The following is a 14,958-nucleotide window of genomic DNA, read 5'->3' as shown; positions in this document are numbered from 1 at the left end:
ATGTGGTATTATTTGGGATGTCCTGGTAATGGGAAGTGAGTAACAACAGCAAGAGTGTATGTATATATTTGATTAACGACAACGACAACAAATGGAACAACGGCAATGGAACAACCAATAACACACAGAAACGGAGAAGACGAAGAGGACCATTGAGGTCAAAAATACTCACACGACTGTCTTCTCGCCTAAACATTACTCTCATTTTTGGGATCGTTTTTGAAAACGCGGCCGCGTTTCGATTTCTTATTTATTTGTTTGCCTACAGTTTTCGGTTAGTTTAACTTTGTTTCCATGCCATTTATGGCAAATGTGTATGCGAAAACTAAGAAATAATAATAAAAATATTAGCCACTGCCAGCTGGAAGTAAAGAGCTCGCGTTTTTATCGCCACTTTTGTGTGCGTGTTTTATTATCTCGTTTAAAGTGTCGTTGTTGTTGCGTTGCTGCTTTTTGTTTTATGATTTTATATATTTATTCATTAGCTCGCTTGCCTAGTTTTTACGATTAACTTTTGAAAACTAAACAGAAACCAGAAAAAAAGATCAAAATAATAGAAAAGCCCACTAGAGCAAGTAAAAAACTGCTCAAAAACATGCAGAGTCGAGCGAAAAATCGAGTCGTCAGTTGTCGGACCTCTGCCAATCAAATTAACACATTTAAATTAGCATTTTTGCATAACGCCCGGACATATGTACATACATATATATACAACCATTTATACATATGTGTTTACATACAGGCAGTCAGACACACACACACATACGACGAATGAAATCTGATTTGCAAATTTTTAGTGGATCGAAACCGAATTGGAAATGTTTCTGCCACACAATCCGGACATAATGAGATCTCCACAATTCGAGATCTTCTCGAGTTTTCAAATGCCAGTGTTGAGAAATAACCCTCGGAAGCACTACTAATTCGCACTCTCCACCAAACTAATACTATTGAAATTAAAATTGTTTTAGAACAGGCTATTCGAACTAATCTACAGTTTTAACTTTGTAAGAAATGTTTAAATATATATATTTTTGTTTTGTTGTATTGTTACTGTTGTTATTTTCATGTAAAGTGTCAATTTGAGAATAAAAAAACACATAAAAACACCCAAACAAACCGATTGGGAATCCATACATACAAACTTAAATGCCTTCCTCTTGTACTTGTTGTTAAATTTAAAAACTTTAAGTCTAAAAACTAAATAACCCTAAGTGATGTTTCTCCATCAAAGGAAAAGTAACAACTGTTTGAGAAATTTAAAAGCTCTGATTTCAAAATTCTGTGAAAACAAATTCGCGCACTGATAAGAAACAGCGGAAATATACGCAAAAGAATTTTATTATTGACGATAAAAGAATAGTTTCTTGCGAACTAATAGTTAACAGAAGTGTGTTGCTTATCGTACAATATTCATATATTGGCGTTAAATTGCCAAAAACCTGGGATGCTTTTGTCACAAAAACAGATGGATGAAACTTATAATAGGCTCAGAAAAACGCTCCTTGTTTATTTTCTAGCTTTCTGTCGAGATTTCGGCACAAATACAAATGAGCAAAGCACAAAAAGAAATAATACCATATAATAGGCACATGGCAAAATTGTTTCGGTGCCTTCCGGTTTTGGAGTTCGGTTCGAGTGAGTTCATTATTCTTTGTGCCGCCAGTGCTGGCAGTCGAAGAAGTAACAACACATAACTTGAAGGCGGCTCCGGATTTCGATGTTTGGACACCGAGTTCCGGAAGAATCGGGGCGACGGTCGGTGGACGATGGGCGACGAATTAGCATACACATTGGAACTATGCGATAAAGCGTCGCTACTCGGATAGCCAGCCAGAAATAGTAGTAATAATACTTTTATAATAAGTGAAGCTGTTCCGTTGTCGACTGACGCGACGATGACGATGACGATGGCGACGCTTTGCTATGCGAAGGTCACACAACCAGCCGGAGCCGCATATAAAGCACAACTGCTCCGTGGAGTGACGATAACGAAAGCCAGACGAAAATCGGGGGGAAATACCTAGTTAGTGTGGGCGGTTGTAGAAGGCGAGTAGGCGCTACCAGAAGACCAGAAGACCAGAAGACGAGGGAGAAGAATGCGAAGACTAATCGCAAAAATGATCGAAAGAAATTTCCATAGAATAAATTAATCAAAGTGATCCGCAATGTAAAAAAAAAGATACATATAAAAAATATAAAACAAACGGAACTCATTTATACACTCCCTCAAAGCCCACAAAGTCAATTTCTGAATGTGTAACTAACCTAAAAACTCGTTTTGATCTCCTAGCCGCGTTGCGCACAGTCAGTTATTTGTTTAATACATTCTAAGCAAAGCAAATGGTTCGAGTTTGCGTAGTTTCTTCAGAAAGAAACGCTTTTATGGGCCCGCTAATCACATTTCATCCATGATGATCATTCAATTCAATCGATTGTGAACGTAAAGTTCTCATCTTAAGTGAAATTCCGAGTAAGTCAACAGAGAACTTATTACAATAATTCAACCGAAATAGATAAGGGATATGATATCTAATCTATTCCGCACATTTAAAACCAAACTTCCCGTCACATAGTAAGACACGATGGTATGAAGTCATTTGTTAAGAAAACAAATTTATCCAACGTAAGAAAATAATGGTCAATGGTTCAAGCGTTTGGAATTGCTAGATTGTATAGTATCTAGCTTGATATGGCTAGTTATTCTGATCTAGAATTATACCTTATATGATAGTATCTTTATACTTTATTTGAGTCTTTTGGTGATTTTCGATTGCGAAGACAATGCTTTCGTCTGGAAACGCAAAATCCCAACAGTAAGATCCGAATAGATATATCTGCCGTATTTGTATCTTTGCCGTGTGTTATAGCTATATAGAGTGGACGCGTGCCAACTGCCCCTATATGGTGGTCCCCATTCCCCCAAACCCCTCGATTATCCAATGTCCGACATTCAATTGCGCAGCGGCGGCAGAGAACTACAGTTAATTGCATTTACAATATTGCCACAGTTATGTCGATTCTTTATGGTTTGTATGGATTGTATGGGTTTTAGGGGTATGGGAATCTCTCCGGGGGGAGGGGGTGGTGCGGAGAGGGGCGGTGCAGCAAGCATGTTCGCTTAACGATCTCCCCAGCTCATGTTTATTTATGAGTTGCCAATCGAATCAATTCCACTCGGCTCGACTTGACTCGGACTTGACTTGAATCGCTTCCAACTGTTGTTGTGCGGCTGCAAAATGCAAATTTTGGACAAAATCCATGGCACAAATATGTATGTACATATGTATGTATGAACGTCTGTTCGTATGTTGTGCACCTGTGTTCCAGTTAAACGTAGTGCTCTCTCCTTTTAATTATTAGCCAATATATGTACATAAATGTATAGATCATATTGTCTAATATGCAGAAAAGTCCAATCGAACGGTTTAGGATCCTTTCAGTTTTAACATCCTTTCTATGTACGTATGTACGTATGTACATGTACATCAGTTGTATACTGTACTGCCATATGCACCAAGCATACATAATACATATATGTATTTCATATATACTACAGAGCTGTTGCTACTGATCAGAAACTCGTGTTTTATAATGCCACAAACACACCCCTTTACCTGTTGCACGCGTTTTCCCAAAGACAATATACCCCTTTTCTGAGCGACTAATTGAAATATGGTATAGTCCAGTGCGAACCCTTATTTTGACAACAGCTGCACGAGCGGCTGCCTACGATATATGTACGTAATGATATGTGCTATGGATTGGGTTCCCATAGATGGCATGGCATGGCATGCAGGTCTAGGGCATTGCCAAAACCGACGACGAAAGCAACTATCAAATGCCGTTCAAGGCCGTTTCGATTTGCGTGGCAGGCAGAACAAGTTCCACACATCGGTGTGTGTGTGTGTATTGTTATTAACCAGCTGATGTGCGTCCGCGTGCGTGTGGAAGTCTTCGGAAGGGGTGCGCACATCCTAAGTGCGCAAAAGCCACGATTGCAAGCTTTTCGGACTCGGAAAAACAATACAACCAACGGCGGCAGATTTGGTCATTCAGGCAGGCAAATTGTCAAATAGCCAACGGTCACTTTAGTGCTCATTAAGGTTTTTATGTGCTTTAATAGATGGCTACTAGTTTAGTTATTTCCCGGTAAGATACTCATCTTCTAAGAGACGTTTTTTATTAACCCATTAATATTAACACTGCGAAACAGGAGTGTCGTTTCATCATCATCCGGATGAATCGGAAATCGCATACGAAAACCCCTTAGTCGTATAGTTACGCCTTTCCCTACCCTTACTACCGTATACGTAATAACAATAATGAGCCAGAGACGATTGGTGGCCAAGTGTGTACACTGGAGAAAATACCTTTCAGCAAGCATAACTATAGCTCCCTTTTTAAAGAATCCAGATGAAAAGTGAACAGGATCCATATAAAAATATTAGGCAGTGACATCTGCTTTAGATCAAAATGACTAAGGACTACAAATTCACAAAGCTGCTTCTTTTCTTTCAGTGTGACAGAGAGAGAGAGAGAGAGAGAGAGAGAGAGAGTTTAGAGCATGAAATTGAGAGAAAACAAGGATAAACAAGCCGAAGGATATGGGACGGCACTGTTGCTTCGCAAGTGTGTGTGCACGTCCTGACCGCGTGCACACACACACACACACACACGCCGTGTGGCCGTGTATGCGTGTGCGAGCGAGAGGGGGCGAGCGATGGTGTGAGCGACTGGCAACAGCCGCCGCGTCTTATTGACATTAAAACCGCTGCTGCTGCCGCCGCACATATAGCCGCTCTCTCGAGTCCTTCCCCCCACCATTCCATACCATGCCACACCATCCCATCCCTACCATTCATCCTGGCTCGTTCTTCCTCTTTTATTTTTAAATAACACCCGGCGCAGATGCTAAACAAGACGCCAGGAATTAAAGTGCAAAGGTGTGTGCTGCAGCAACAACAACAACAGCGTCCTCGACAGAAGGACGATACTTTGGCGTTGTACTTAGCGTCAACAGAAGAATACGAAGACAAGGACCGCGAACAATGTGAGCAGGGATCTAAGCAGATATATGCACATATACCAAATGTTCCGAGCGTCGACATGGTGCGGATTTAATCACGCACACACATTGGCAGTCATGAAAGGATAACGGATATGTATAGAGTACATCAAACGGAACCGCTGCGCAAATGGAAAACAGATTTGATCGCTGATCAAGTAAATAGATGATACATATCATTGTGAAACTTGAAACTCGAAAGCAAAAGACATAAGGACATCTTGTGTGTAGGAATAATCTATAGGATCTCTTAGTGATCTTACTTGCAATGAATTCATTCAAGATTAGCCAATTATATCTTATCATATCTGATATATCTGATTCATGCACTCCTTTGCTAAGAGAGTTATTTATAGAAACTATGATCTAAGGAGGAAAACTGTTGAAAACAAAATGGTATTTTTCGGAATCTATTTTAAGTCACTTGTCAATATTGTTCCATTGCATATTATTGCATATGAAGTTGGTCTGTGGTTTCTGATTAACAATTTTCAAAGCCCCAATTGCATTTGAAAAACCGCAGTGGAAAAACGCATTTCAATTCGATTTGAAATGAAGTTCATGGGATAACCAAAACATAGGAGAGGTGACATGTTTTCATTTTAATTAAAATTTGAATACAGTTCCAAATCAAAAATACTCTATGAATTTCTTTAGGTTCACGAGCGTCATTTTTATTGTTTACCAAGGTGTTGGAAATACAATAAAAATGTATAAATGTTCTAGACCCAAACAATTGCATTAAAAACTCGACAAACTGTGTGTACATCTACATTATTGTCGAGTAAAATAACAACAAGATAAAGCTGGCTTGTTGTCAACAACTATCAGTCTAAAAAACAAAAAAGTGAAAATAAAAACAAACAGAAACGCAAAAAATTGCCGAATGGAAATTTTGTGGTACGCAAACTTGTTGCTCCATCTGCGTGTGAGTGAGATGTGTGTGCCAGTGTGTGTGAGCCAGTCTATGAGCGCGCGAGTGTGTGTGTGTGTGCGAGGAGAAGCTTACTTTGCGATGTTTAAATAATAAATGATTTATTTATTTTTCGGTTTGTTTTTGTTTTGATTTCCACCTGGGCTGAAGCATTTTGCTGCCCACTTTTGCGAGAAAACGCCGAACTAATCGCTTTCGTTATATGTATTTATTATTATTTTTGTTGCTTTTTGCATGTCACCAACAGAAACAGAAAAAAAAACGAAACGAAACACACTGAAAAACGCGCGCGTACACTTGTGTGTGTGTGAATGTGCGCTGGTATTGGCGCGCGTGTGAGTGTGAGCGAATTTGCAAGAGACGGGGCGTATGAGCAATGCCGTGGCGAAAACTTTGCCACTTTTGTTGTCTGCGACGAAAGCAAAAACAGCGAGACACAGTAAAAAAAAAAAACAAGTAATATAAACACAGCTTTACATGCGCAGTTTTTGTTGTTGTTTTTATCCGGCTGCTGTGGCGTTGCACTGCGTATTACTGTTTTTCCTCTTCTTTTTTCTTTACTTTTTAGAGCGTCCGCGTTGCGGCGACGCGTTGTAAGCGGTTCGAAAGGTAGCGCAGCACTGGCGCTCTGCCGCCAATTCGAACAGCTGAGCGCCAGCCGAAGAGAGAGAGCCGAAGAGTGCCGAACGACGCAGCGCCGCTCCACTACCGCCACCACTACCACTGCAGTGGCGCTCAGTCGCGGTCGCTGTGCGCTGCCGTGCTCTGCTGTAAGCGCTCTTACATTCCGCGCCCGAATTTTTCGTGCTTTTCCCTTGTTTTCCCTGTGGGCCAGCGTTTCGCTGCTGCTCGGGACTCGGTTTGGGCCAACACTTGTCGCCTCTTGGCCATTATGCAACGACAGCGAAACGAAGGTGCTCGCGAAGTGGCCAAGCTGCTCTCTGATTGGTCGGTGGTCAGCGCCACGAGGCCACCCGAAGTTCTCTCGCGAGAACTCAAGAACTCGCTCTCTCCCTCTCTTTTGGGAGAGATGAGATAGGAAAGAAAAGCCAAAACACTAGAACAATCCAGAAGCCAAGTTTTCCGGCTTGCACATACGCCGTATAATCTGCATTTTTTGCGAACTCTAAACTCGAGTCAATCAGCTTAGTTTTACAATTCAGTGTTTTACTATAAACAAATAAACTAATATAATTTTGCTCAGAAATCGATGCACTTTGATGAGAGAATAGTGAAACCACAATTCTCAGTTAATAGCTTTTAAACTGCGCTGCGAATGGGAAAACACATTAAAATATACAAATTTTCATGCCAAATAATAGGATATCTATCCTTCATTATATAAGCATAAACAATGCAAATATTCTAGCTTGCTTTGATCTTTTAATGTGTGTATAATGTATTAGTAGGTGTACTTTAGTCAAAGAACTATGCACAAATACCGGTTGAACTTTTTGGGTTTGGAAAAGCAAATGTTTGGGGATTTAAGGCGTGATATTGGGCGGAGTGACCAAAACATTGGCAAGGGAGCCATCAGCATCCCAGATTCACATTCACATCCACATCATCGCCAGCGTCGAGAGCTCTTTCGATCGAAATAAATTGAAATCGAGTGCGATTCGTCAACAAGGCGAAGATAAAGATTTCAAGGCAATAGAACAGAAAATCAATGTTATTCAATCAAAAACCAATGCAAAATTGCTTCGCACTCTGACTGCTATGTAAAGTTAGAGATTCTACTGCTCCCAATTTTATTTTCCAAGTCCAAGTAAGTATTTTAAAGAACTATCGTGCTTAAGGCATTATAATGATTATAAATAAACTGATTTGCTGCTGATAAGAATCGTGAATTCAGCTCATTATAGTCTCAACGTACTTTGTGGGCACTTTGTATTGCCTCGCTTCGGTTGATTTTCGTTTTGGTTTGGTTTTGTTTTGGTTTGCTTTCTATTTTCTCTAGTTGATAAGGATAAAAGTGGTTCATACTCGAATAATCACTCGAACCTCAGAACATAAGATAGTTGCAAATTATACAAGGCAGAGAGATTGATATTTTAAACAGTAAATAATAAGGGTATATACATGTAAGGATTATATATACATTCAAAATCCATTAATATCACATATTTCGTATATCTGAACAATCTATCGAAAATAGTTGTTTTAAAGTACATCCACGTGTTCGACAAACAGGGTATCTTTAAGTCGGGCATCTCGCCCATATCGTTCTCTGTTGCTTATAAAGAAATCTGTTTGCCGTTGTTTTTGCACAAACACTTACATACAAACGCAGCTGATAAGATAGACGAGAGTCCGTAGAAATGCCAAACCGAAAACTATACGAAAGTACGAAAGTACGGGCAGAAGGAAGTGGGTGGGTGCGGATGGGATCGAATTCAGCGCGTGCCCAAATGTCCCGTTAATGAATACATTTGTGTGAGCGCTGCGGTATTCGTTTTTGTGAGTTCTGGATTTTAAAGTGACCGCAGTGAGTCATGCGAATGAATAAATCACAGCGGGACCCGCTTTAAATTTAATCGTATTTCATCATAGAATGGAATATATTGCACAGTATTTACATACATTTATACATTTATATGCATTTTTCATCTCGATTCGTTGAAAAGCCGAGATCTTTACAGAAACCTTAAAAGCCGCCGGCTTAGTATTCAAAAAGCAAGGTCAAGTTCAAAGATATGCACTTTGTTTTTCAATGCAGTTCTCTTCTCTTTTGAACCATACTGCGTTTGGTATAGAGGGTAATTTAAGGAATCGTGTCATACATATGTATAATCCTTTCCAATATAGACAAAATGATCTGTAGATTCGTGTAGATTTGGTCCATTAAGGGCAGGCAATCCAAGCCGGACGCATCGGAGAAAGTTTTTTGGGAAGAAAAAGAGAGCTGGGCTCTGTTTCGAAGAATGGAGCATAGAGAGAGGCTAAAACGGCGCCGTAGAAATGGCCAGCGATGGAGTGAAAGGGATGGCAATGTCTAATTTTCTTTATTTCCCAATGCATTTGTGTTTGTTGATGCGCCAAACCCATCGAGCTCTTGACCATCCATTGTTGGCAAACTTGTTTGACGCCCCCCTTCCTACTTTCACCCGCCGCTCTTTCTCCGGCGATAATTTGGCTCTTTCTCCAGCCGAAAGAGCCTGGTAATTGAGAGTGGCTAAGTGGGATACCTTTCGACTTTTGCGGAGCGCGAGATTTTTTTTGGCACTCCGAAGAGCCGGACGCGTCGAACTTTCGGAACGGAAATGGAAACGGACACACATGACGGCCAACAGCACTGAGCGATAAGATAGAGCGCGGCGATCGTACACTGGAGAAATATGTGTGTAAGTTCTAGGAAACCATTTGTCATATCTTAATTAAGAAATTTTCAACGTGACTTCTCAATTAACACTGAGTAGTGATGATAATTAACTGTGCGCTTGCATTTGTTTTGTATAAATTCAATAGTATTTATTTACAAATATTATCTAACAAAAACATTTATTTATTTCGAATCCAATCCTTTGGGAATGTATGCAATGGATAATATTGCTAATATGGCTAACTACTGCAGCTTAAAGTAAATTTCTCGAAAATGCTGAATTCGGCGGTTTATAAATTTTTTAAATGGTTCCGACGGAGGCATTAACTATTCTATATTGCAGCATTTTTTCCGAGTGTCGAGGTGGGAAGTAAACTGCGGCGGGGGAATAATGAAGTCAAAACGGTCACGCTTACCCGCACATCGATGGAAAATTATAATGAGCGGCGAGAAGAAGCAGCAGCAGGCGGCAGTTGAGCAGTTGAGCCGTCGAGGAAAACGATGGAAAAAGAGCAGCAGATGATGGGGCAACCACGACGGACGTGAGAACGGAACGAACCGGCGAGAAGCCCCCGTCCACACAGGAACGAAAAAAGAAGGCGTCCAGCTAAAGAAACTTGAAAACTTTGAAAACCTCGTACCTCGAATCGCCCAACCATGCAAATGAGACCGAAAGCGACCGGCGATCGAGGGATTTCCATTTCCATTCCGGGGTTCTTGAGGTTGCGAATGGAACGCAGCGCTGGAGAAGCGGTGATAATGCAGCCCGCCGACAGCTCCCATCCATTAGTCCATCGTCCATCGTCCATCGATGTCGGAAATACATATATAACCTAATAACCCCGAGCACGTATGTGCATATCAACGAGATGCAATGGATGTTTGACTGTGGAATTTTCTTTTTATGACTTCAGCTAAGCTCTTGCGGCCAAACGGACGGAAGTGCTCACATTCTAAGCCAAAACGGACACCTTCTCTAATATACATACTAAATGCTAACACTACCAAACTAGCCACATTAGGTCATGATTCAATAGCATGGTGAGTAGTTAAGTAAATATAGATGAGCCCCATTCAATAACGACTTCCTAGAACAGCCACTGGGTATCGTATATCCCCACTTGCTGACCAAAACCATAATTTGCATGTTTAAGTTGAGCCTGCCACCAGCGTTTTCATCATCACCACCACCACCATCATCATCAGCAGCAGCATACCATAAGCATCATAAAAGGCGTTATCATTACCACACTACAACTCATCAGCATCAGACAATCATATGTACATACATATATGTATGTTTGCCGAAGGGTTTCTCGCCCGATGAGAGGCAGCTGCTAGCTGCTTCTGCTGCTTCTGCTGCTGACCAGTTGAGTTGACCACTCGACAACCTTGACACAAATGAATGCGAAAATCGAAGGACGAGCAGGACGAGGCGGCCCGCAGGGGGCGTGGCCGTCATAACAACAACATTACCATTACCAAACCAACTAGCCAGCACTTCCAGTCCAGAATGAGAGCGGTGGCAACATCCAGCGAGTGGCTGCTACCTGTTCCCCACTCATTTGCCTAATAGAACAATTATCGACGCCTACAGCCCGTGGGGCTGTGCTGTGCGATGGAAATAGTCTGGCACCATGGGTCCTTTCGGCCGAGACTTGGTCACGTCGGGAACCAGGAGCGCAGGAGGACACTAACTGGGTGTTGCACAGCCATTACGATGATTGTGTCCATGATAGTGACGATAATTACCCTAACGACGGCAGCAATAATGGCCACAAGTTGGCCTGCTGCGCAAATACCCTGTCGATTAAACGGAAGCCTACAATTACCATTTCCACGGCAGCCGAGTGATATAATATGTACATATGTACATTTTAAATTAATTTTAATTTAAGAAAACTCAAAATTTGAAATCTTAATACGTTTCTGGCACTTGCTATTAGTATAATAGTTGAAATAGTAGAGTTGTCCGATCGGAAATGGTTCGTCTAACTTACTGCCTGCAATTACGGTCTTTCTCTAGTTGCGTAAGTTTTAAAACTTTGAGATTAGTCTTCAAACGGACGGACAAACGGACGAACGGACAGACGGACGAACGGACAAACGGACGAACGGACGAACGGACCAACGGGCTAAGTTGTGAAATTCTGAGCAATGAATAAATCTGAGTAATAAAATTATAATTATAATTATAATTTATATCGATAAACCAACTACAAAAGATTTCGATTTCACCAGGCATTTTCAAGCATTGAAATATATATGCTCAAGTTCAGCGTTTAGCTTGCCATACACAAGCTATTCAAAGCGACTATTCAACACCGCCCACTTTCTCGCCCAGCCGCTCCATGTGACATCCACATGTGTTGCTCCTGCTCCTTGACCTTCTGCGTCCGCTTGCAAATCAACTTTGGCGCAGAACAAGACAATGAACGCCGTAATGAATAAACAGAGGCGTCGCGGAGGGGATTTGCGAGTGCAAAAGCGCATTTAACGGCTTTTGCTGGCAAAGGAAACGCAAATAAGCGACAAGGACGCGAACAAAGAAAAGGGGGGTGACTGCTGAAAATAAAAAAAAAATAAACCAAGAAGGCCATCCAGTGAACTATGTGTTTTGAAAAATGTCAAGGCTCCTTTTTGGGCGGCGGGGGCGGTGGAGCAGGAAAGGGCACGGGCAGGGGAAGAGTAAGAGCACAATTTCTGGCAACCCTTTTGGCCAACCAGCCAAATCCATAAGCCAGCGAGCGCTCAAGGGCAATTCGGTTAACAAAACAATGGCCACGACGGCGAATCCGCCGACGACAATGTTGGCAATATGCAGCCTTTGTAAGAGGCTAAAATTGAAAATTGCTGGGGGTGGCATTTACAGTTGATTCCACTCGCGAAAATAGTCCAGTTAGCTAATAGGAATCCATAGAAGCAAAACTCAATATGCATGCAAAGCAAAACCATCGATTTTTTTCGATTACTTAAGGTGCACATATCGATTATATTGATAGAGGTACTAACAAGGATGCACCTCAAAACGGGAAATTTATTAATCTTGTTTGAATGCACTGTGATGCAAAATCTGTCTATAATATCGAAAGAGATTATGCTACGAAATAATTGAAAACGAATATACTTTAAATGAAAGATCTATTTAACTTAACGATATTCATTACACAAACTGTGTTGTGCAACCAATTGAAAAATGTCGAAAGTACGGAAGCTATCGCAGTCACCGATAATATCGATACTGTCATCGCTGCTGTTGCAGCACTCTTGACCGGATTTGATATACTTTCAAAAGCATAAAAGAAACTTCAATTTATTATTTCTCTTAGGATTGCCATTTCAGTTGGATAACAAATTCATTTTCCTATAGGTGCGAGGGTATTTAAAACTTTGGCTTGCTTAAGTTAACTTTGGCTCTGGGAACAATTTAATTAGAATTAAAAACTTTTCCTCTGCAGGTTGGAGGCACTGACCTTCTACTTTCTTAAGCGCAAAATACTTGTATAAATACCAGGGATAGCTGGCAAGATTTTCGCAGAATGGTTATTGTCAACGCACCTGCCTCGCTTGCCATCGCGAGTTTCCGAGCACTGGTCGCGTTTTCTATTTTTTCAGCCGACCATTACAATTGTCCACCCCACCACTGCCACTCTCTTTTGCGCACCCTTGATGACATTGATTCGTCATCAGAGCAGCATAAAAGCATTAGCATAAACGCAAGTATAATCTGACTGCCGCTAAACGCTTTTGCACGCCAATCATTTTTGTGGCCAGCAGCATTTTCCTGCCTCCCACAGCCACGCCCCCCGTTTTCCATCGTTTTGTTTGGCTGCTATTAATGCTATTGTTGATTTTGTTCACTTTGTGGCTTTGCGTGTCAAATCAGATTTGGAATTTCTGCTGCTGCCTCTGCTGCTGCTGCTGCTTTTGCTGACAGAGCTTCGGGCGAATTTTCCCCCTTTTCCATTTCCTAATTTCCTTTTCCGCTTTGTTCTTGTTGCGCACTGGTACTTTACACTTGTGTGCGTTCTCCGCCAAACTCCCCGGCCAAAGAGCTGATTTGCGTGATGTGCCGATGCTAATCAAGGGAAACAGGAACAATTATGTTGGCAACACTCGCAAATGGCCTGCTAATGTGGCCAAGGCTGCAGAAACTTCAGAATTTAACCACATACTACTCTTGCTATCAAAGCAAATGGAATTATGAGCAAAATATTCGATTATCTTGCTTTACATTGGATAATTAACTATTAGAAAGTGGATTTTGAAGAATGTTTCTTAACATTAATGGCATTAATGATTAAACAAAACCTATTTAAAGTTTAGACCAGCTCAGAAGACTTGCATTACAATATAATTCTGCAAGAATAAAGGATTCTTAGAGTAACCTTACTGTCTTTGAATTGAAGAACATATGTTCTTTTATGGTTCGAACAATCTAAACTGCATTATTTTCGCATTGCATTTATTCGGAACTCAACATTAAGTACTGATGAACTGTGCATAAAATGAATGCTGAAAAGTGTATTTAACGTGCTTACTGCATGATGACGAATGAAATTGCCACAATTTAACAAGCAAAATTGCGTCACCGGTGCAATTTTTTCTACAAGAGCGCCACTCATAATTTAAGCAACCTCTTTGAGGCTGCGCTACATCTCCAAACATTTCAGGACAACAGCCTTGAAAGGCTTAAATCCCTGGCACACAGAATCAAACAGGTGGGGGTGTTGGGTGTTTGGAAATGTTTGCTGAAGGGGTAAGAGAAAGGGAAAGGGAAAGCAACAGTTCAGAGGCAAACACCGGTCAGAAAATTGAAATGTGCGTTGGTGTCGCAACCACAAAGCCCTGCCCAAACCACCCCAATCACCAATGGGTACTAATTGTGGGTGGGCCTACTTTCGTCCGTTGCAGTGGGTGGCGTTGGTTCAAAGGTCACCAGTTCGGTTGCCACCCAGCCGAGCGGTTCGCCCAGCCAAGCGAGGCCAATATTATCATCCATGTTCCACAGCATCTGACACATCGATGACTGAATCCTGTGGCAAACGGAAGTGGGTGGATGATGGGTGCTTGTGGGTGGTGGTTGGTCTTGTTTGGCGCTGGTGCAGGGATGCAAATTCGATTTCGTTGCTTGGCCTTGTACGGGATATTGAATGCCATCTGATTGCTGCGGTTAGTCGTGGCGAACTGCGATGCAATTCAATTCAATTCGATTCGATCTCCATCGGTGCATGCCTCTGCGTGCATTCATCGCCTAAGTGGAATAGTCCGCAGTGATTAGTTATGCAGCCACACTCACATCCAACGCCCAATGGCCACCTGGAGTCGGGTGGTTCGATGACAAATCATCCATTTCACCAGCGCACCTTATTGGCGAACCTCGTGCTGTTGACTCACAGAACTTAATGAGTAACGCCCCCTGCGGCCAGTTTGTTTCGCCACAAAACGACAATCCATTAAAATCGAGCAACTATCAGGATTACCTAAACATCTGCCATTGCTGGAGTTATGCAAAGATCCATACAGATGCATACAGATACATATGCGTTTGGACAAAATTCGAGTTGCGGGGATTATACAATTCGTTTACCAAATGCAGTTCTAGGAATTCGAAAAGACACCTGCCTTTCTTAT

General features: G+C 41.6%; 2 protein-coding genes and 1 long non-coding RNA gene across 6 annotated transcripts in view; 2 read left to right on the top strand and 1 right to left on the bottom strand.

The window, feature by feature from the left end:
* Positions 1-14,958, bottom strand: part of LOC117148653 (AF4/FMR2 family member 4) — a 40,186-nt gene that overhangs the window by 12,606 nt on the left and 12,622 nt on the right. The window contains exon 1 of one of the 4 annotated variants that reach the window (XM_033316163.1): positions 6,564-6,639. The exons of 2 other annotated variants lie outside the window; for them this stretch is intronic. The gene's annotated coding sequence lies outside the window, so the exon portion shown is untranslated. Of the gene's footprint in view, positions 1-6,479; positions 6,640-14,958 lie in introns of those variants that run through there. One more of the 4 variants, XM_033316162.1, reaches the window with a different exon arrangement.
* On the top strand, positions 6,480-7,313 carry LOC117148655 (amnesiac neuropeptides). Its single transcript, XM_033316164.1, is given in 5 exon segments — positions 6,480-6,557; positions 6,560-6,706; positions 6,709-6,855; positions 6,857-7,003; positions 7,006-7,313. Coding segments are annotated over 5 exon segments (555 nt in total). The 3' UTR covers positions 7,042-7,313.
* LOC117148656 lies at positions 7,424-11,561 on the top strand. Its single transcript, XR_004459912.1, has 3 exons — positions 7,424-9,346; positions 9,668-10,365; positions 10,417-11,561. It is a non-coding gene; the product is annotated as an uncharacterized LOC117148656 (long non-coding RNA).

The sequence above is a fragment of the Drosophila mauritiana genome, chromosome X (genome assembly GCF_004382145.1).
Source record: "Drosophila mauritiana strain mau12 chromosome X, ASM438214v1, whole genome shotgun sequence".
Taxonomy (NCBI): Eukaryota; Metazoa; Arthropoda; class Insecta; order Diptera; family Drosophilidae; genus Drosophila; species Drosophila mauritiana.
This window is presented reverse-complemented; position numbering and strand designations above follow the sequence as displayed.